This window comes from Globicephala melas, chromosome 15 (genome assembly GCF_963455315.2).
Source record: "Globicephala melas chromosome 15, mGloMel1.2, whole genome shotgun sequence".
In the NCBI taxonomy this organism is placed as follows: Eukaryota; Metazoa; Chordata; class Mammalia; order Artiodactyla; family Delphinidae; genus Globicephala; species Globicephala melas.
Window position 1 is genome coordinate 44,864,861 of NC_083328.1, and position 22,156 is coordinate 44,887,016.

The following is a 22,156-nucleotide window of genomic DNA, read 5'->3' on the forward strand; positions in this document are numbered from 1 at the left end:
GTGTTTCCTGATATTTTCTCTCAAACAAATGATCTCCACTTGAATTTGTGTTTCAAGTCTGCTTCCGGGGTGGGGTATGGGTATTCAAACTAAGACAAGGGTAATCGCACTCAAGCAGAGGGAAAAGCAGTTAAAAACACCTGGATATGAATAGCCAAGATGCTTTTATGGAAATAAAACTAGTTCTGAATGGCTGAAGGGAAGAGTTATAGGAGGAACTACGGTTAAAGTGATCTGTTCTAGCTATCAAAGGATCTTCCATGTTCCATGCTGAATATGATGGTTAATTTTAATTTTATGTATCAACATGACAGGACCATGGAGTGCCCAGACATTTGCCAAACACTATTCTGGGAGTGTCTGGGAGGATGCTTCTGGATGAAATTAACATTTGAATCCGTAGACTGAGTAAAGCAGATTGTTCTCCCTAATATGGATGTATCTCATCCAATCTGTTAAGGCTGACCCTCCCACAAGTAAGAGGGGACTCCTTCTGCCAGACTACCTTTGTGCTGGGACATTGAATGTTTTGTGCCTTTGAACTCAAAGTGGAACATGGGCTCTTTCTGGGTCTCAAGACTGTTGGCATTTGGACTGAAACTACACCCTTGGCCCTCCTGGTTCTTAGGCCTTCAAACTCCTACTGTAACTAGACCATCAGCTCTCCTGGGTTTCCACCTGTCAACTGCAGATCTGGGGTGTTACAAGGGTAATTCTTGATGGTCACAGTGAAAATCAGCTCCTCCATAACTGTGGGGGCCAATTCCTTATATCTCTTTCCATATACATATCATTGGTTCTGTTTCTATGAAGAATCTTGATTAGTATACCAGGTTGAAGCATTTTAAATTCATCCTGAGAACTAAGCAACTTTAAGCAGAGGAATGACATACCATCTTTCGAGCGATAACATGTTTTCATGAGAGAAATTTACTAAAAATAAATGCCTTAATATTTTGGTATTTGTGTTAAAATCAAGCAAGAGTACTTTGGCCCATAAAGTACCTAAAGTGCCATTACTTATTAATGAAATCCACTTTAGTTCAACATTATTCTATATAATGTGCTCACCTGAGCCATATTTTTGCAACACATTTCTAGCAAGAATTTTTTTCAAACAAAAGCAGGGACCAAAAGACAATGTATAAAAGAAGATGATAGCCTATGGAAATGGGGAGTCATGCCACTCAAAATTGGGAAGCAATTAAGAGATGGATGGAGCATGGGCAGAGAGCTGCCCTTTTTAACAGTTCTTCAAACATCATACTTCTTCATTAGAGGACAAAAATAAAAGGCTCTCATCCAGGGACTTCCCTGGTGGCGCAGTGGTTAAGAATCTGCCTGCCAATGCAGGGGACATGGGTTCGAGCCCTGGTGCAGGAAGATCCCACATGTGCAGGAGCAACTAAGCCCATGCATCCCAACTACTTAGCCTGAGCTCTAGAGCCCACGAGCCACAACTACTGAGCCTGCGAGCCACAACTACTAAAGCCCACGTGCCTAGAGCCCGTGCTCCGCAACAAGAGAAGCCATCACAATGAGAAGCCCACGCACCGCAACGAAGAGAAGCCCCTGCTCCCTGCAACTAGAGAAAGCCCGCGTGCAGCAACGAAGACCCAATGCAGCCAAAAATAAATTAAAAAAAAAAAAGGTTCTCAGCCAGAGTGATACCATTTCAAAATAGAGAGCAATCTATCAGCTGTTATTGTTCTGTGTGTTCAGAAATGCCAATTCCGGAAAATCCCCTTCCCTTCCTCAGCAGAGACCACCCAGAGACTAAGGCTTCATTTCATCTTAAGGGGCCTCTTTGATGTCAGTTTCAGAATGGATACAAAATCATTCTCTGTCAGATTATCCTATTGAATTCTGCACAAAAATTACAAATATGACTAAAGTTCTTATTTTGGTCAAAAACAAGTTTGAAAAACAACTAGTTTCCCATGAATAACCAGTTTTCAGTAACACCTAGCTTTATGCAGTTCAGAAACTCCTTCATAAGGAAGCATGTAACCTACTTTAACGTCAATCTACTTCATCTTTTATGGGAGACAGAGTTACTATGAAAGATTGTTGTCTTAAAGATATCTGTCTTCAGAGAAGCAGCTCATTTCTCAGTAACAAACAGTCCCACACTTCTTTGAAAAATAAAGTATACCATGTGTTTTGCAATGGCTTAGGAAGTGCCTTACTCCTGTACTTGCCTAGAGTTCCCATCACTAATGCAGCCTTTGGGGGAAGTAAAAAGAATAAAAAACAAACAAACAGACTACAAAATCCCACAGAACTTCAGCCTAAAGTGTGGTCTCTGGACCAGCAGTATGATTATCATCTGATAACTTGTTAGAAATGCAAACCCTTGGGTCCCACTAAAGGTCTAGTGAATCAGAAATTCTGGGGGAGGGATCAAGCACTCTGTTTTAATCAGCCCTGCAGGTGATGCTCATGTAAGCCGATCTTAAAAAGTACTATTTGTGCGCTGGAGAGGAGAATCATTCAAAAACAGTAGCTGTCTCGTTTTATATCCAAGCTGAGATAACTTGGATGTCTAACCAATACTGATGCTGGGAAGGGATGCCCACACCACATGGTTGTTGAGAGTAAGAAACAGTTATTCTCTTTATGAGATATATGTGCTTGAAGTCACCCAGCTAGCACGTAGCTGGAGGGCATGGTTATCATGGTCCACGGCCAGGACCCTTAGATTGGCTGAGGAACATGTACATGGATGGAGACTAGCTCTGGATTTAAAGAGGCCTGTGGGTTGCATGGAAAAAGGAGTGTGTAACAAAGGAAAAAGTTACCCTCGTGGGCTATTAAGGCAGCCTCTCCACTCCCAAGGGGGGACAAAAAACTGACAGGTACTTGAAACAGATCATACAATATCCTCCTCAAAATTTCAGGGACACCTACGCATATGGGCAAGTCTGTCAAGCAGGACAATTGAGATGATCTTCTTCTGGCTTTTATCTCATGTGCATCCGAGTCCTCTCTCTTAATGCTTGATTTTCATACCACAGGCTGCTTCTGTATCCCTTATCTTTTAAATAACTCATTATCCAGGGCCTCTAGGAGCAATTTGTATTTGCAGAGAAAAGAAATATTATTAGCAAAAATAAAGTGCTCCAAGCTTTTTAGGAGTTCCATGAAGTAAGGAAGATATGGGTATCCTCATGGCTTCTTGAGAAACTTGACAAAGCAGAAATTCCAAGCAAAGAATGACTGATAAAGAGAAATTCTTCAGAGTGAGCATCTTGCCATTACGTTGAAAACTGGGACCCTCTGGACCTAACAAATTGCTAACTCCATGTTATGCAACGTCATTGAGAGGGTCAGGAGAAAGTTTTTAAAAAGCCAAAATTGTTTCTCCCACCCCCGCCCCACCCCAAGCTGGTCCTTTGTCTAGAGGAACACTCAAATTTCATTACTTTATAAATAAATGAATAAATAAAAGGCATTGCTTAGCAAACTGCATGGTTCTGCTGTTCCTGGCTTGGCCAAATAGGTACATGATGGTACCAATTACTGAGATATGGGGTTCAGGAGAGGGAAGATGGGGTTGGGGGGGAGACTTTGGATTTAGTTTTAGATGTGTTGATGGGGAGATGCTGAGGGACTCCTGGCTGGAGATGGCCCTGTGCAGTGAGGATACCAGAGAGGGCTGGCAGGAAGAGAATTGGAGGACAGAATGGTCAACAGGATAAAGGCTGCCCAGGCAAGTAAGATAAAGGTTGCAAAAGGTCATGTGGAGTCATGTGATCGAATATGCACTGGTTTCAGTAACCACACTTCACCCATTGAAGAGGTTCTGATAACCTCCACAAGGACGGTGGCGGTAGCAGGGTAGAGAGAATTGCATGATTGCTGTGGACTACAGAGTGAATAGCAAGTGAAGGAGACTGACAACTTTTCAAAGACCCATGCCGAGGGCTTCCATGGTGGCGCAGTGGTTGAGAGTCTGCCTGCCAATGCAGGGGACACGGGTTCGAGCCCTGGTCTGGGAAGATCCCACATGCTGCGGAGCGACTAGGCCCGTGAGCCACAACTGCTGAACCTGCGCGTCTGGAGCTTGTGCTCCGCAACAAGAGAGGCTGCGATAGTGAGAGGCCCGTGCACTGCGATGAAGAGTGGCCCCCACTTGCTGCAACTAGAGAAAGCCCTCGCACAGAAACGAAGACCCAGCACAGCCAAAATATTAATAAATTAATTATTAAAAAAAAAAAAAAAAGACACACGCTGAGATCCCACTCCTGGGCATATATCCGGACAAAATTATAATTTGAAAAGATACACGCATCTCAATGATCACAGCAGTACTATTTACAATAGCCAAGACATGGAAACAACCTGAATGTCCATCAGCAGATGAATGGATAAAGATGTGGTACATATAGACAATGGAATACTACTCAGCCATAAAAAAGAATGAAAATAATACCATTTGTAGCAACATAGATGGTTTTAGAGATTATCATACTAAGTGAAGTAAGCCAGACAAAGAAAGACAATTACCATATGATATCAGTTATATGTGGATTCTGACATATGACACAAATGAACTTATCTATGAAGCAGAAACAGACTCACAGGCATAGAGAACAGACTTGTGGTTGCCAAAAGGGAGGGCTGTCGGGGAGGGATGGATTGGGAATTTGGGATTAGCAGATGCAAACTAGTATATATAGGATGGATAAACAACAGGTCCTACTGTAGAGCACAGGGAACTATATTCAACATCCTATAATAAACTATAATGGAAAAGAATATGAAAAGGAATATATATATGTATAACTGAATCACTTTGCTGTACAGCAGAAATTAACACAACATTGTAAATCAACTACACTTCAATAAAATAAATTTAGAAAAACGCTACGGCTTCCCTGGTGGCGCAGTGGTTGAGAATCTGCCTGCTAATGCAGGGGACGTGGGTTCGAGCCCTGGTTTGGGAAGATCCCACATGCCGCGGAGCAACTAGGCCTGTGAGCCACGGCCACTGAGCCTGCGCGTCTGGAGCCTGTGCTCCACAACAAGAGAGGCCGCGACAGTGAGAGGCCCGCGCACTGCGATGAAGAGTGGCCCCCGCTTGCCACAACTAGAGAAAGCCCTCGCACAGAAACGAAGACCCAACACAGCCAAAAATAAAAATTAATTAAAAGAAGGCTCAACATTTAAAAAAAAACAAAAAAACCCTCTATTGTTTATCTTTATTCTTATTTCTGTGACTTATTAGGAATTATTTCATTCATACACTATTCCTTGAAAGTTATTACTTTTTCCTGCATTTGCCTCAATGTTTTCAACTACAGAACAGAAACCAGTCTACCCAGGATGTTCCAAGGGTCTTTCAAAAGCACCTTGTAGGGGGTTTTGTAAAGATGCCTATAGCATCCTCCCTTCTCCCAGCAGCGTTTTGTCTTATCTTTTTAAAAATTTATTTATTTATTTATTTATTTATTTATTTATTTTTGGCTGCATTGGGTCTTTGTCATTGCGTGCAGGCTTTCTCTAGTTGTGGCGAGCAGGGGCTCCTCTTTGTGGTGGTGCACGGTCTTCTCATTGTGGTGGCTTCTCTTGTTGCAGAGCATGGGCTCTGGGCACATGGGCTTCCGTAGTTGTGGCTCTCAGGCTCTAGAGCGCAGGCTCAGTAGTTGTGGTGCACAAACTTAGTGGCTCTGTGGCATGTGGGATCCTCCCGGACCAGGGATCGAACCCATGTCCCCTGCATTGGCAGGTAGATTCTTAATCACTGGAGCCACCAGGGAAGTTCCTTGTCTTATCTTTTATCAGAACTTCCTAATGAGATCAAACTCCGCTTAGTCAAGGCTTGTGTTCCCAGGTCTTTATTTGTCCTGCTGTTTATCAGCGTTTGCTACACACACTGCACATTCCCCCGGTTTGAAGAGACAGATTGCTTTCTGTCTATGCCTGCTGCTTGTTCCTGCATTCAGACTGCTTGGTTACAGCAACACTTCACTGCATTTTCATTGAAGGCAAAATGTGTTTGTAGCTTTTGAGGCCCATCAAGTGGAAATAGTTAGCACCCATTTCCTAAGAAGGCAATCAACTCATTTATGTCACATTACAGGAAGCATGTCTTGTATAATTCTAACCATCGATGCAATCCAGACATTAAAAGTGTACAAATGAGGACAAAAGTGCCAAGTCCCCGTAAATATTCATAATTAAAGAAAATTTTGAATTCTTTCATTCTGTAGATTTTGCTATACACTGAGTATGCCATTTTAAAAAACAATGTAAAATTCAGACTGGGTCAACAGCTTGGCTTGTGTTTTTTTCCTTTATTCAAAGACAACTGATAGATTAGTTTACTGGTGCTGCTATAAAAATTTTCTACAACACTTAGTGCCTTAAAACAACACAAATTTCTTATGTTACCGTTCTGTGGCTCAGAAGTCTGACGTGGATCTAACTGGGCTGAATCGAGACATCAGCAGGGCTGCATTCCTTTCTGGAGGCTCTGGGGGAGAATCTGTTTCTTCAGCTTTCTAGCTGCTAGAGGCCACCCACATTCCTTTTAGCTGTGGCCCCCTTTTCCACAGTCAAAGCCAGCAACACTGCCTCTCTCTGAACATCCTTCCAGTCATGTCTCCCTCTGGCTCTCTGCTTTCTGCTTCCCTCTCCCAGTTTTTATGGATGCTTTGTGATTATACTGGCTCACTCAGATAATCCAGGATAACATCCCTATTTTAATATCAGCTAATCAGTGCTTTAATTCCATCTGCAATCTTATTTCCCCCTTTGCAATGTAACCTAACATATTCACAAATTCTGGGGATGAAGGCATCTTTGCGGGGTCGGGCGTGGTTAAGGCATCTTTCCTCCTACCACATCCAGTAAATCAGGAAGCAGATTGCTTTGCAAAAAAAAATATCTGAGGAGTAGAACTAAGAACATTTCCATTTAGAAATAATAATGTCCTATGGGATCAAGTACATAGGATTAAAATCAAGGTCTTTTGTGAGTTTTTAGTTTTCAACTTCATTCTCTTGTATAAAAAGGTTTCTTCTCTGCTTTCTTTTTTTTTTCAACCTTCATTCTTTCTTCCTTTCATCTCCCCCTCTTCCCTTCTTTCTATTCGCCCCCCTTTTATTTTACATTTTCTTTCATCTTTCTTTGGTCTTTACTTCTACCTTTCCTCATGGTTTTGGTTATAAAAGAATAATATCTAACATCACGAAGACAAATGACAATCTGGGGAACTATTTGCAACATACATTTGAAAAGATTAATAGTTTTGATATACAAATAGTTCTTACAAATCAATAAGATAAATATGAAATAGTCAATATAAATGTGCAAAAGATATGATTAGCAATTTCACGTAAGACATTTAGAGAGATAACAAACAACTGAATAAAGGGGATTAGCTATACTAGTAATAAAAGAAATGCACTTTGTTACCCACTAATTAGCTTATTTCATGTATAAAAGCGATAACATGAGAATATACACCATTGGGAAGACTGGCGGAAAAGTAAACTCTTACACACTGTTCATGAGAATGTAAACTCAGTACAATGGACTGTTTGTGTTCTCCCCAAATTCATATGTTGAAATCCCAACCCCCAGTGAGATGGCATTAGGAGATAAGACTTTGGGAAGTAATTAGGGAGATAATCCCATTCATGAGGGTGGAGCTCTCATGAATGGGATTAGTGCCCTTATAACAGGGACCTCAAAGAGCTGTCTTTCCACCATGTGAGGATACAATGAGAAAACGGCCACCTGCAACTCAGAGGTGGATCCTCACCAGAACCCGACCATGCTTGCACCATGATCTCACAATTCCAGACTCCAGAACTGTGAGAGATAAACTTATGTTGTTTATGAGCCTCCTGCTTATGGTTTTCTGTTATATTAGCCTGAAAGGACTAAGATACCCAGGTTGTTCAACAAGAAGTGTCATTGTTCATATTTTCGACCCTGGGAATGATGTCCCCTGAGTACATGAAACTCACCCATAGGGCCGCAACACAATGGCTGATTTGACAGAAGCATCTTGATTTTGTATGCATTTTGAAAAAGTAATGCCCCTTCTAGAAAAGTATTCTAAAAAAATTGTTGATGTGTGCCAATGTTTACCTATAAAGATGTTTTTCTCTAAGTGTTATTCATCAACAGGTAGAGAATAATTTGCATTGATAATTTCACAGTTCAACAGTATGATTTGGGGTAAACATTGGGTTCCTTAAGATTATGTTATGGAAGAATATATAATGACATGAAAAAATGTTCACAATTTGTGGTATGTGACACACTGCAAGTTATAAGACTGCATTTCTGGTTGTTTTCCTTTTTCATTTTAAAAGATCTGAAGGATAAACAACAAAATCTGATTCACCTCTGAACTGTGGGATAAAAGGTGGTTTGTAATTTTTTCTTTTGGATTCTCTATTTTTTACTACAAATCTGTACTACTATTGTAATAAAAAGTTATATATATATATTTTAAGAAGTTATATATATATATATTTTTAAAAGATAGTCACAATCATTGAAATACCTCCTTTTAAAATTATAATAAGAAATAAACACACATATTTTAAAATGTATGATCCTTGGTCTAGACACCTCTCTGAATATTCATTTACATTGTTATTCATTCTATTTGGAAATATCCTATTATTGTGTGTGCACAGGACAAAACTGAAGCATGGACAAATTAAACAACAGGCACAAAGTCACACGGTTCTAAGGTGGTTGTCACAGGAAGAGAAACTGTTTCCTGTGATAACAAACCCAGTGGTTTTTCCCCGATAAACAGATGGTTTTGACTATGTACCAAGCTCTTCACTAGTCATTAGTTAGGTTTTTCAGATCTTCACCACCCCTGTCACCAGTGCCTTCAATTTTGGCCTTCTGACCATTGTGCTGAAACAGCCAGAGTGAAGAAAACCTTAGCAGATCATGGCATCCTGCGCTTCATTAATGCTCTTGGAAAACTGATGACTGGGGAGCAGGTAAGAAGAGGAAAGAAATGTGGATATTCCCTGTGGCTGGAGGCACAGTCGCTTGTCAGAAACTCCAGCACTATTACAACAAATTGATAATGTATGACTTTTTTTAGCAGAAAGTCGAGCTTCAAACAATTGTCCACATTTTTGGGATTGCTATGGGAAGAAACGTTGCATAGTAGAAAGGATTTGAGGTCAGAAATACCCAGTTATGTGACTTTGGGCAACTGACTGAGCTTTCTTCAGCCTCTGTTCACTACCATCCCAAGAAAAGCAGGTGATGAACCTATGCCATTCGGTTATTATTGGAAGGCCAGTCTCTTGGTGAGGAATGAATTAATCCTTCTTAAATACGGGATCTATCATGTTACTCTCCCATTAAAAGGCTTACTCTTATGCCCAACTGCTTATTACATGGTGATGAGTGTCAACATTTCTGAGTCAAGGATTCACACATCGAATATAACCATCTTACTTATTTCCCAGATTCTCCCAACTGAACTGCCCTTCTTCCTCTGTGTCACTTACACAACATTTGGCAACACTTCTCTGCTTCCGCTCATCCTTTAAAGCCCAATGCAGTGCCACATTCATCATGAAACTTAGCTTAACCACCCTGGTCCTCATGTGTATTTGCCTCAGAAATCCTGGTATTATGACTATTTCAGTGCTGTACTTGATTATTTGCTGATGTTGTCTTCCAGCTGTTCTGTACAATACTTGCCACTTCGGGCATCTTATAAGAACTGTATTTTAAATGCAGCCATGATCAAAGCCTTGGGCACACAGGAAGCATGTAATACTGATGGTGGATGAGAAGAACTTATAAAATGAGTGAGAAGGGGGATGAAGAAGGGGTAGAGTGAATAGAGTCATCCCTCAGTATCTGAAGGAGATTGGTTCCAGGTATCTTATGCAGATACCAAAACCCAGGGATGCTCAAGTCCTTTGTACAAAATGGTGTATTATTTGCATATAACCTATGCTTGTCCTCCCATATACTTTAAATCATTCCTAGATTACTGATAATACCTAATACAATGTAAATGCTATGTAAATGCTTAGTACTCAGTGAATTCAAGTTTTGCTTTTAGGGACTTTCTAAAAAAAGTTTTTTTAAAAATATTTTCAATCCATGGTTGGTTGACTCTACATATATGGAACCTGTGAATATGAAAGGCTGACTGTACCTTTCTCTTTTTAGCTTTGGAAGAACAGATTCAGGTAAAAATTTTAAAAAGTTGTGTCCGTTTGTCAGAGGATATAATTTTAGAAAAATATTCTTGGAGAAATAGTCTTTCCTTATGATTAAAGGTGATAAATATATGAAAAGAAGTGCTGTCCCCTCATCTAGATCTGGTAACAATACTTATGATATCTGGGGAAAAAAAAAGACTTTTTACTTGAGGCTTCGGTTAAATAGCATTTCAGCTTAAGGTCATGGTAGCTTTTTACTTACTTTAATAAACATCCAGCACATATTTTGAAATTTTTCAGATTATGGAAGTACAATAGGATATCAGAAATGGTATGTGTTCTCTCCAAATTTACCTTTTCATTGGTGAGACAAGACAGAGGTTAAAAAAGAAATCGTAACATAAAAATCCAGTGGAGTTACCTTGCAAGAGTGTATACAATTTAGACAGAAATAAATGATAGAAACACATGGCCAGGAAAATTAACGAAAGATGTATTTGTGTCAATACAAGTTAATTCATATTTGGAAGACTTTAAGGAGGCCAAAATAACTGGAATCTGATTGAGAAGATTCTTGATTTGTTTTGTTTAGAAAATGATAGGCATGTGTTAAAAGATATGACAATTCTCATCAAAGGATATGACAATTCTCATCGAAGTCTATATTTGGGGTTTTCTTTATGGTATTTTATGTCTAAGTAGGAAAAAAGCATGAAACAAAATATGTCTGCATACTCAAAATAAACTAATAACATAGCCGTCAATATTTGAATAAAGTCTATGCAGTTTAGCCAGCCATTGTGATCTGTTTAAATATTTAAGAGGTTGCCAAGGCAGGGCTCTCAAACTTGACTTATGCTTTGACTTTTTCATTCAAATGATTTTGTGTTATGTCCAACAAAGAATATCCATATTTAAGGCCAAAAATCGTCTCCAATAAAGTTTATAATTTATAAACTTATTTATTATTCCTATATATATTAATTTTATCTACTACTAATTTAACACTTATCATACACGTGTTTCTATATGTATGTACCATTTCTCAAGCTCATTTTTAAGGCATTGGATATTTTTGCAACTTTATAAAGTTTATCATTTTATACTGTACTTGAGAAATGCCCCCCAAATATTAGTGGGTCAAATGGCTCACTATTTTGCTGTCTATCAAGAAAACAGGGGAAAATTCAGCCTCTTTTCTATTAGATTTTCTCAAATAGTTTTTTTTTTTTTTTTTTTGCGGTACGCGGGCCTCTCACTGTTGTGGCCTCTCCCGTTGTGGAGCACAGGATCCGGACGCACAGGCTCAGCGGACATGGATCACGGGCCCAGCCGCTCCGCGGCATGTGGGATCTTCCCAGACCGGGGCACGAACCCGTGTCCCCTGCATCGGCAGCCGGACTCTCAACCACTGCGCCACCAGGGAAGCCCTCAAATAGTTTTTGAGTCACGGTCATAAAAACAAATGAAATTATCTGTCTAAAGCAAATCTTCCTCTTAGAGACAAGTGGTAGGTTTAGGAGGAACACATCTCTACCCTGGAAGCATTTTCCTATTTTATCAGTTTTCTCAGCTAGCTACTATTTGAAAGATATATTTTAATTATATCTAACTCTGTATAAGTCAAAATGAGTATTGTGCATAAACTATATAAATTTCCTAACTGGAAAAAAAACTGGGCAAATCTAATTGCTTTCAGGGTCAAAAATAAACAGAATATGGGTAAATTTTTAAGTCATAGCTGTTTTCATTGTGAATGAATCAGTTGAGCTTGGATACTGGTACAGAATGGAAGATTTCTAATATCAAATATATTTGTCAGTTCACAAGGTAATTTCATCAACAAATGGTCACTAACTCAACGGTCAGTGATAAAGGTGAAAACTTTTATCCAGAGACGTAATAAGCCTTGCTTGAGGTATGTAGAGAGAAAAATTGGTGAATTTGTTCTTCCTTGTTCTGTATATTAGCCTTCACCTCCACACTTATTCATTAGGTGTATAAAACCTACATAACACTTAATCACAGCTTCTGAGACTATTACATTGGATTTCCTGGTGTAGATGACTGATACCAGGAGTGAGCTGGGGCTGGGAGAACCAGGCAGTGGGGCGGGGGTAACATAGAAATCTGTGATCCAGAGTAAATGGGGAGAGGGAAGTCTAGACTAAGAGAGGGTCATGAATCTAGGAAGTCAGAGCTTGGGCTGAGTGCACAGGTTCCACATCCAGCTAGACAGATAAGTTTGGGTAAGACATTAGCAGGCAGAAATAAACCCAATCCAAAGGCAAAGTCTGCCTTGGTGGCCTGAATGGTAAGAGACAGACGGTTACAGTAGCACAGTTTCTCCACTTCTGCACTATTAACATCTGTGGTTGGAGAATTCTTTGCTGGGTGAGGCTGTCTTGTGCATCATAGGATGTTTAGCCCCATCCCTGGCATCTACCCACTAGTCGCCAGTAGCTCCTCCCTTCCTCCAGTTGTGAGAAACAAAAATGTCTGAAAATGTTCTCTGAAGAGCAAAATCACCTCTAGTTGGGAAGCCCTACAGTAAACAAATGTGACTTTCCCTCAAGTTGGGGAGGATGTGGGTTTGACCATGACATCCTTCAAGTTTCCAGCACCAGGATCCTTTGATATAATCTCAAAGATGTGAATCTGACATTGTTATTACGAGGAAAATTAACATTTCTAAATTCTGTTAGGACTTAAGACTCCAATGAAAAAAAAGACTTCCATATTCAAGATCAGAAATTGTGTTTTTATGTTTTGTTTTCTACATTCAGTGAAAACTACACATGATAAATCCTACACACTGAAAAATGCAAACCTTTTATGTAAAGAACAAAAAGATTTCTGACTAGAATCATATAAACATTGTTTGCTGTACTCTATGAAATGACACACTGTAAATATAAATGATTTGCAACCAAAGTGTATGGTAATTTCATAAAGCTGCCACACCAGACTTCCAAATAATACCCCCGGAAGTAAAAAGTCCTATGTGTTCCACCCACAGAAAGATATAAAACAGCTGAAAAATAAAGCATTGCTGGTTTCTTTCTTCTGAGGTTCCTATTGCCTTTCCATCATGGGCCCTATTGCAGGCTAAGTGTGTCCCCCAAAATCCATATGTTGAAGTCCTAACCCTCTCTCCGTCAGAATGTGTCTATTTGGAGATAGGGTTTTAAAGAGGTAATGAAGTTAAAATGAGTTCACTGGGGTGAACCCTGATTCAGTATGACTGGTGTCCTTGGAAGAAGAGGAGATTAAGACAAAGAGACACACAGAGGGAAGACCACATGAAGACACAGGGCAAAGATGACCATCTAGAAGCCAAGGAGAAAGGCCTCAGAAGAAACCAACCCAGCTGACACCTTGATTCTGAACTTCTGGTCTCCAGAATTGTGAGAAAATAAATTTCATCCAATCTGTGGTACTTTGTTCTGGCAGCCCTGGTAAACTAATACAGGCATTTTCCACATTTTCCATCTTCTCCCATGGTCCTTTTTGCTTCCTGGTGCCACTTGTCTACAGATAATAGCACTGCACTACCTGGATGATTTGGATGGAATCTGATTTTGAAATCTATGATAAAGTACCAATTTGACTCATATTAGAAAATGTTTCATGAGGAAATATTCAGATATTAGAGGAAAGAGAAGCATGGCAGATTAGAAAAGTGATAGGCATCAGATGAAATTAGGGAGACTTTCTCAACGCTCCAAATGCATCCCAGCCTTCTCTGAAGATGCTCTTATCACTTGTGCAATGACAGATACCATCCTCAAGTTTAAAATACAGCTGTTATTTCCTAGCTGTATGTTTCACTTTTCTGAAGTGTGCATCATTTTCCATATCTAAAAAGGAGGGTTGATATGGTGCCACTTTCTTAGAGTTATCATGAAGATTAACTGATTTAGCCCATATATCTGATGGCTGGCAGAAAGCAATCCATAAGTGTTAGCTATTATTCCTAACATTCATATTAGGTAGTAGCCATGCATGTGTTACATCTTTATTATGATCATTTCTAGACTAACTTTTATTGTTTCTCATTCATTTTGTCTTAGAGTCTCAATTATGAAATTTAAAGACATGGGATTAAAGTACCCCCAAACACAGAGATCTGGTTTAATATAAAAATGACGTTTTTTCCTAAACTATGATCATTATTGCATTCGGAATGGTTAAGAAGACTAGTTAGAGAAACTCTGAAGTCACTCCAGGGGGAATATATGGCAAGTCAGAAAAATTATATTCTAACCAAAGATGGTATGGTTATGAATTAACCATAAATTCAAATTATGAACAGATAATGTATATCATCTCTATTAGCAGTCACATATTCCATTAGAAGTCACTTTTACTTCATAGTGCACATTTAGAATTTACAAATGGCTGATGCCTCAGCATTGCAGAAATACTCAACAATATTGGAGGATTTTGACACTTAGTTTAAAAATGTACCTACTATTATAAATATGCAATGGAAATAATTTCATGAGCATGGCATGATTCAAAGCACTGACGTGACACTGGGGATGATTTTATTATTATTTCACTCGCTTGAGGGCTAAGATGCATTTCAGATTTATTTAAAGTAGCAATTCTCAAACAATAATTTATTTGCATAGTTATTAATACATTCTAGACCACTAAAACTGTCCAGTTTTTAAAAACTTGTAATATGATCTTTGTGCATCACTGGAAACACCTGCTGATGGATGGATTTGTTTTAATAGCAATGGATCATACTTATACAATTATTTTTATCATATGTTAGAGTGAAAACAAGTTTTCATTTTAGGAGGCATAAAAATGAATATGATGTCATTATTTCCAAACATATCAGGGAATCCACAATTTATAAAGTCTTATAAATCATGCTGTGATGCTGACAAGACATTTGCAACTGCACACCATAGCAAGTTGCATTTTTTACATGAATGGACACTTTCTTTTAAGAATACTTAAAAATGCAGAAATGTAGGCACAATCTGCTCACTGTGATTATGTAGGAAATAAAGAAAGACGATGGAAGAAGGAGACTGAAAGAGAAAGAAGCCATGAGATTATGGGGAGAAGAATTTATTAAATTCAAGTCAGGTCAACAATTACTTATTAACCAGCTATTATGTGCTTTACACCCTGTAAAACACCGAGTTGCTTAAAAAATGAATAAAAGTGAAACAAGGAGGAGAAGGAGGAAAAAGAGAAAAAAGACCACAACCCTGGTCTTCTTCATCATATGGGAGTCTTCTGGATTTATGTTACGTTCCATTTGGGGGAGACTGTAACATCCCAAATGGAATACACTTAGCAGATTCACCTTTCAATTATAAAATCAGGGAGGACTTCAGATCACCCAGGAGAACTTAGCCCATTTTGATCATTTGCACAGCGTTGAACATCTCCAGCAGTTTTCTGTAGCTGTCCCGTAGCTCTATGTCCTACCCTGATCTGCAGGTGGGTGGGGCATCCTCTCTATGGGGTGGGGGGCTCCGATAGGCTGCTGAAGAAGGTGACTGGGCACCAGCACCCATCATCCACTCCTTTCTACCTGCCAGAGTCACCGGTTACATGAAAGACCACTTCAGATGGACATGAAATCCTCAAAAAAAAAAAAAAAAAAAAATCTCTCTGAAAGGCAGGCACCAACAATGCCAATGGTAGCTTGAAATTCCCTGGAAGCCATTCTTCATCACGGCTGAGGAAAGTGCTTAGGACACCGGGACTTAAACAGCACCATAAAAATAACAAGGTATTAAATAAGCTTCAGCCTTCACAGGCTGGAAGAGGAACAGTGGGGAGCAATATTCAAATAAACCAGGTTCAGCTGATCGCACGTTCAGTTGCGGTAAATCAATTCACTCAAGGTTCTTTAAAAACCTGGAGGTTTCTCCTACTTTCTAAAAAGAAGTGTGAAATAAGATGAAAGACTTATAAGATGAAAAAAGGTTTTCAGATTGCCCTAGAAAGGACTTTCTCTTCATTGCAATTTGGGTGGAGAAAACTGGGGAGAAGAGGGATGGAACGCAAGAACAGCTTGAATTGTGACTACAAATATAAATGGACTCCTTACAATTTCCAACACGTTTAACACGGTGGGTACAGGCACAGGTCTGGACAACTTACAAGTGTGGGGAAGAAATCACAGGTCATGTAATTCAGGAAATGCCGTTTGGTCTAGCCCCTCACTTAAGAGATAAACTGACTTCCCCAAGACAACACAATGACCTGGTAAGAGGAAGAAGTCCAGAGCCTAGATTTCCCGTCACCTCCTTTAGATCTTAAAATCTAAGATACAAGTTGCCAGGTGTGACTGGTGGATGGAAATCATACTTGTAACAACCTTTAAAAGGCAAAATAAAGCAGTAGAATTATTAAGTGATGCCCTGACTTTTTCAATGTCCAATTTCAAAGGAAACAAATGGCTTTACTCACCTGCAGGGAAAAACTCGCTCATTTTCTTTTTGTAGATTTTGAAGTCGACTTCTAGGAAGACACAGAAGATGATCCGATCCACCTAGAGGCAAACAATAGACACTTAAAGTGAAAGGAAATACGGCAAATGCCTTCCCAGAACATGGTGGTCTTGGAACAAAAAACAAACAGAAAACTTCCCAAAGATTTTCGGTGCTACACTGCTAACTACATGACAGCACTGAGTGGAGTTCGTGTGTGTGTGTGTGAGAGAGAGAGTGAGTGTGTTTGTGAATGCACTCTTTATGTAAATAAACCCATGGGCAATTTGGTGGAAAGATGTTATATAAATCAAATAAGAAATAATAAATGACAATAAGCTACTTTGCAGCAAGCTATAAAAAAGTTCTGAGATTCCACCAGGATACCTAGACTTTATGTTCTGTTAAACAGCCACACGAGAGGTGTACAGCAGAATGACAATAAAGCATGTCAGTAAACGGAGAGCTCTTTGTCCTACCCTTGTTAGACAAATATATTTATCAAACCTGTTAGTATTTGAACATGGCCTAAAAAGCTTCGTGCAGTGTAATTTGCATGCAATCACTTGCTTTTAGCTTTACATACTTGGAAATGCAACAGAAATAAAATATAATTAGTTGACAGTATATGAGGTCAATGTAACTTTAATCTGGTAGGTTATTACTGAGTAAGGAAGTGTCACTTCAAAAGTAAAATGTGTACACAGTCCCTTTTCTCTGTTTCGAGAGCTTCTGCATGTAATGAGTTTCTCTGAGACATGCCGAGAGTAATACGGTAAACAGAGAAGAGAGATGGGATACACATAATAGCTCACGGATATCTGATATTAAATTGGTGACTCAATTTTTTGTCTTGAAAACAAACACCCCTTTAGTTCCTTTATTTTAACAATGTACAAAAAGTTAAAAGTTACCCCATCCATCAAACTGCAACTGGCCATTGACTAGAACATCAGTAGGAAACGGAAGTGGGGTATGCTGGTGGCAGGACAGGAAAAAACCCCAATGGATGTCATCCACCCAACCCCTCAGCTCTCCCAGCCTGTAGGGGACAGAGTCATGTGAGCCAAGTCCCAAAGTTCCCAGTAGGAGAGAAGATCTGCAGGAGTGGGATGGGAGAGGATTAGGACACAGGAATCCCAGCTTCCCTAATGGAAGCTCGGAGATGCGGCTTCCTGATTCCTGCACAAGTCTAGACCCCCAGCCGGTAGACCACCTCCTGGGCAGTCACTGGACTTCACCAAAAACCATGTAGCGCTACCCCAGTCTCTGTCCCATAGGGTGGAGAGAGCACCTGACCTTCAGAAATAGAAGGACTGGGGTGCAAAGAACCCTATTTTCCTTTCCCTGTATTCATTTGAATTTCTGGTGTCCAGCCTTGTCTGCATGGCAGTAACGTTTGCTACAAATGTAAAAACTGTCACCATCAACTTACTCTCAGGTGATCTATAAATTTAGTGGAATAAATGATTATCTGTGCAATGCTGAACGCTCGTCTCCACTATCCTTACGGTGTATTTATGCCCTGTGGCAAAAGATAAGAATCATAATGTCGAGCAATAGAATCAAGTTACAAAAGGACATACTTGCTTTGATACCATTATATGAATTTTGAAGCACAAAGATACAAGAGTGTAGGGATTCATTCATAAGCACTAATGACCATAAACATACATAGGAATGTGACACATGAACTTCAAGATGATGATGATTTCTGATAAGGGAGGGAAGGTTAAATGATGGACAGGTAAGACTTTAAATGAATAGTTAATATTTTATTTATTTAGAAAGAAAAAAATTTAGAAAAAATATGGCAAATGGGTAACAACTATCAACTATGGGGGTAGGTACATGGATATCATATTATGTTCTACACTTTCTGTATATATGAAATACATCATAATTAAAAGTCCTAACATTAAAAATAAGACTGTTACTACTCAGCCATAAACAAAGAATGAAATAATGCAACTTGCAGCAACATGGATGGACACAGAATTATCATACTAAGTGAAGTAAGTCAGAAAGGGAAGAATAGCATATGACATCACTATTATGTGGGATCTAAAATATGACACAGATGAACTTACCTACGAAACAGAAACTGATTCACAGACATAGAGAAGAGACTTGTGGTTGCCAAGGGGGAGGTGGGTGGGGGAGGGATGGATTGGGAGTTTGGGATTAGCAAATGCAAACTAGTTTATAAAGAATGGATAAACAACAAGGTCCTACTGTATAGCACAGGGAACTATATTCAATATCCTGTGATAAATCCTAATGGAAAAGACTATGATAAAGAATGTATATATATGTATAACTGAATCGCTTTGCTGTACAGCAGAAATTAAGACATTGTAAATCAACTATACTTCAATAAAATAAGTTAAAAAAATAATAAGATTCTGTGTTAGACATACTCTACTCTCCAGCTGCATTGAACTACTGATAATTTCCAAACACTATAATTATTCTCACTTCTGTGCCTGTGATGGTTGACTTTTTCTCCAGGCTTCAAATGATCATATTATTTATAAAGCCCCTAATTAAGATCAAAATCAAAACAAGAAAATTTGGTTCAAACCAGATCTAAGAAGAACAAGCTGAACAGTCTCATTTGTACTCATTTCTCCCTACTTTTACGGTCACTTAATATAAATTATGAGATTTATTTTTTAACATCTTCATTGAAGTATAATTGCTTTATAATGTTGTGTTAGTTTCTGCTGTATAACAAAGTGAATCAGCTATATGTACATACATATCCCCATTTCCCCTCCCTCTTGTGTCTCCCTCCCACCCTCCCTATCTCACTCTCTAGATGGTCACAAAGCATTGAGCTGATCTCCCTGTGCTATGCAGCTGCTTCCCACTAGCTATCTAGTTTACATTTGGTAGTGTATATATGTCAATGCCACTCTCTCACTTCATTCCAGCTCCCCGTGTCCTCAAGTCAATTCTCTACATCTGTGTCTTTATTCCTGTCCTGCCCCTAGGTTCTTCAAAACTTTTTTTTTTTTTTTTTTTTTTTAAGATTTCATATGTATGGGTTAGCATACAGTATTTGTTTTTCTCTTTCTAACTTACTTCACTCTGTATGACAGACTCTAGGTCCATCCACCTCACTACAAATAACTCAGTTTTGTTTCTTTTTATGGCGGAGTAATATTCCATTGTATATATGTACCACATCTTCTTTATATATTCACCTGTCAACGGACACTTAGTTTGCTTCCATGTCCTGGCTATTGTAAATAGTGCTTCAATGAACATTGTGGTACATGACTCTTTCAGAATTATGGTTTTCTCAGGGTATATGTCCAGTAGTGGGAGTGCTGGGTCATATGGGAGTTCTATTTTTAGTTTTTAAGGAACCTCCATACCGTTCTCCATAGTGGCTGTATCAATTTACATTCCCACCAACTGTGCAAGAGGGTTCCCTTTTCTCCACACCCTTTCCAGCATTTATTGTTTCTAGATTTTTTGATGATGGCCATTCTGACTGGTGTGAGGTGATACTTCATTGTAGTTTTGATTTGCATTTCTCTAATGAGTAGTGATGTTGAGCATCCTTTCATGTGTTTGTTGGCAGTCTGTATATCTTCTTTGGAGAAATGTCTATTTAGGTCTTCTGCCCATTTTTGGATTGGGTTGTTTGTCTTTTTGATACTGAGCTGCATGAGCTGCTTGTAAATTTTGGAGATTAATCCTTTGTCCATTGCTTCGTTTGCAAATATTTTCTTCCATTCTGAGGGCTGTCTTTTCATCTTGTTTATGGTTTCCTTTGCTGTGCAACAGCTTTGAAGTTTCATTAGGTCCCATTTGTTTATTTTTGTTTTTATTTCCATTTCTCTAGGAGGTGGGTCAAAAAGGATCTTGCTGTGATTTATGTCATAAAGTGTTCTGCCTACGTTTTCCTCTCAGAGTTTTATAGTGTCCGGCTTTACATTTAGGTCTTTAATCCATTTTGAGCTTATTTTTGTGTATGGTGTTAGGGAGTGTTCTAATTTCATTCTTCTATATGTAGCTGTCCATGTTTCCCAGCACCACTTATTGAAGAGGCTGTCTTTTCTCCATTGTATATTCTTGCCTCCTTTATCAAAGATAAGGTGACTGTATGTGCATGGGTTTATCTCTGGGCTTTCTATCCTGTTGCATTGATCTATATTTCTGTTTTTGTGCCAGTATCATACTGTCTTGATTACTGTAGCTTTGTAGTATAGTCGGAAGTCAGGGAGCCTGATTCCTCCAGCTCTGTTTTGCTTTCTCAAGATTGCGTTGGCTATTTGGGGTCTTTTGTGTTTCTATACAATTGTGAAATTTTTTGTTCTAGTTCTGTGAAAAATGCCAGTGGTAGCTTGATAGGGACTGCATTGAATGTGTAGATTGCTTAGGGTAGTAGAGTCATTTGCACAATGTTGATTCTTCCAATCCAAGAACATAGTATATCTCTCCATCTGTTAGTATCATCTTTAATTACTTTCATCAGTGTCATAGTTTACTGCATACAGGTCTTTTGTTTCCTTAGGTAGGTTTATTCCTAGGTATTTTACTCTTTTTGTTGCAATGGTAAATGGGAGTGTTTCATTAATTTCTCATTCAGATTTTTCATCATTCGTGTATAGGAATGCAAGAGAGTTCTGTGCATTAATTTTGTATCCTCCTACTCTACCAAATTCAATGATTAGCTCTAGTAGTTTTATGGTAGCATCTTTAGGATTCTCTATATATAGTATCATGTCATCTGCAAGCAGTGACAGTTTTACTTCTCTTCTGATTTGGATTCCTTTCACTTCTTTTTCTTCTCTGATTGCTGAGGCTAAAACTTCCAAAACTATGTTGAATAATAGTGGTGAGAGTGGGAAATCATGTCTTGTTCCTGATCTTAGTGGAAATGGTTTTAGTTTTACACCATTGAGAACGATGTTGGCTGTGGGTTTGTCATATATGGCCTTTATTAGGTTGAGGTAAGTTCCCTCCATGTCTACTTTCTGGATAGTTTTTTATCATAAATCGGCGTTGAATTTTGTCAAAAGCTTTCCCTGCATCTATTGAGATGGTCATATGGTTTTTAATCCTTCAATTTCTTAATATGGTGTATCACATTGATTGGTTTGCATATACTGAAGAATCCTTGCATTCCTGGGATAAACCCCACTTGATCTTGGTGTATGATCCTTTTAATGTGCTGTTGGATTCTGTTTGCTAGTATTTTGTTGAGGATTTTTGCATCTATGTTCATCAGTGATATTGGCCTGTAGTTTTCTTTCTTTGTGACATCTTTGTCTGATATTTTCTCAGTCCCTTTCTTTTTCTCTTTTTCTTCTGAACCCCTATAATTCGAATGCTGGTGCATTTAATGTTGTCCCAGATGTCTCTGAGACTGTCCTCAATTTTTTTCATTCTTTATTTTGGTCTGCAGTGGTTATTTCCACTATTTTATTTTCCAGGTCACTTAATCCGTTCTTCTGCCTCAGTTATTCTATTGATTTCTTCTAGAGAATTTTTAATTTCATT

The 22,156-nt window shown here is 38.9% G+C and overlaps 1 protein-coding gene across 4 annotated transcripts in view; it reads right to left on the minus strand.

The window, feature by feature from the left end:
• Positions 1 to 22,156, minus strand: part of MACROD2 (mono-ADP ribosylhydrolase 2) — a 1,989,159-nt gene that overhangs the window by 179,267 nt on the left and 1,787,736 nt on the right. For all 4 annotated transcript variants that reach the window (XM_060284443.1, XM_060284445.2, XM_030872537.2 and 1 more), the window contains exon 9: positions 16,620 to 16,701. In XM_060284443.1, coding sequence (XP_060140426.1) covers positions 16,620 to 16,701 — 82 coding nt within the window. The remainder of the gene's footprint in view (positions 1 to 16,619; positions 16,702 to 22,156) is intronic.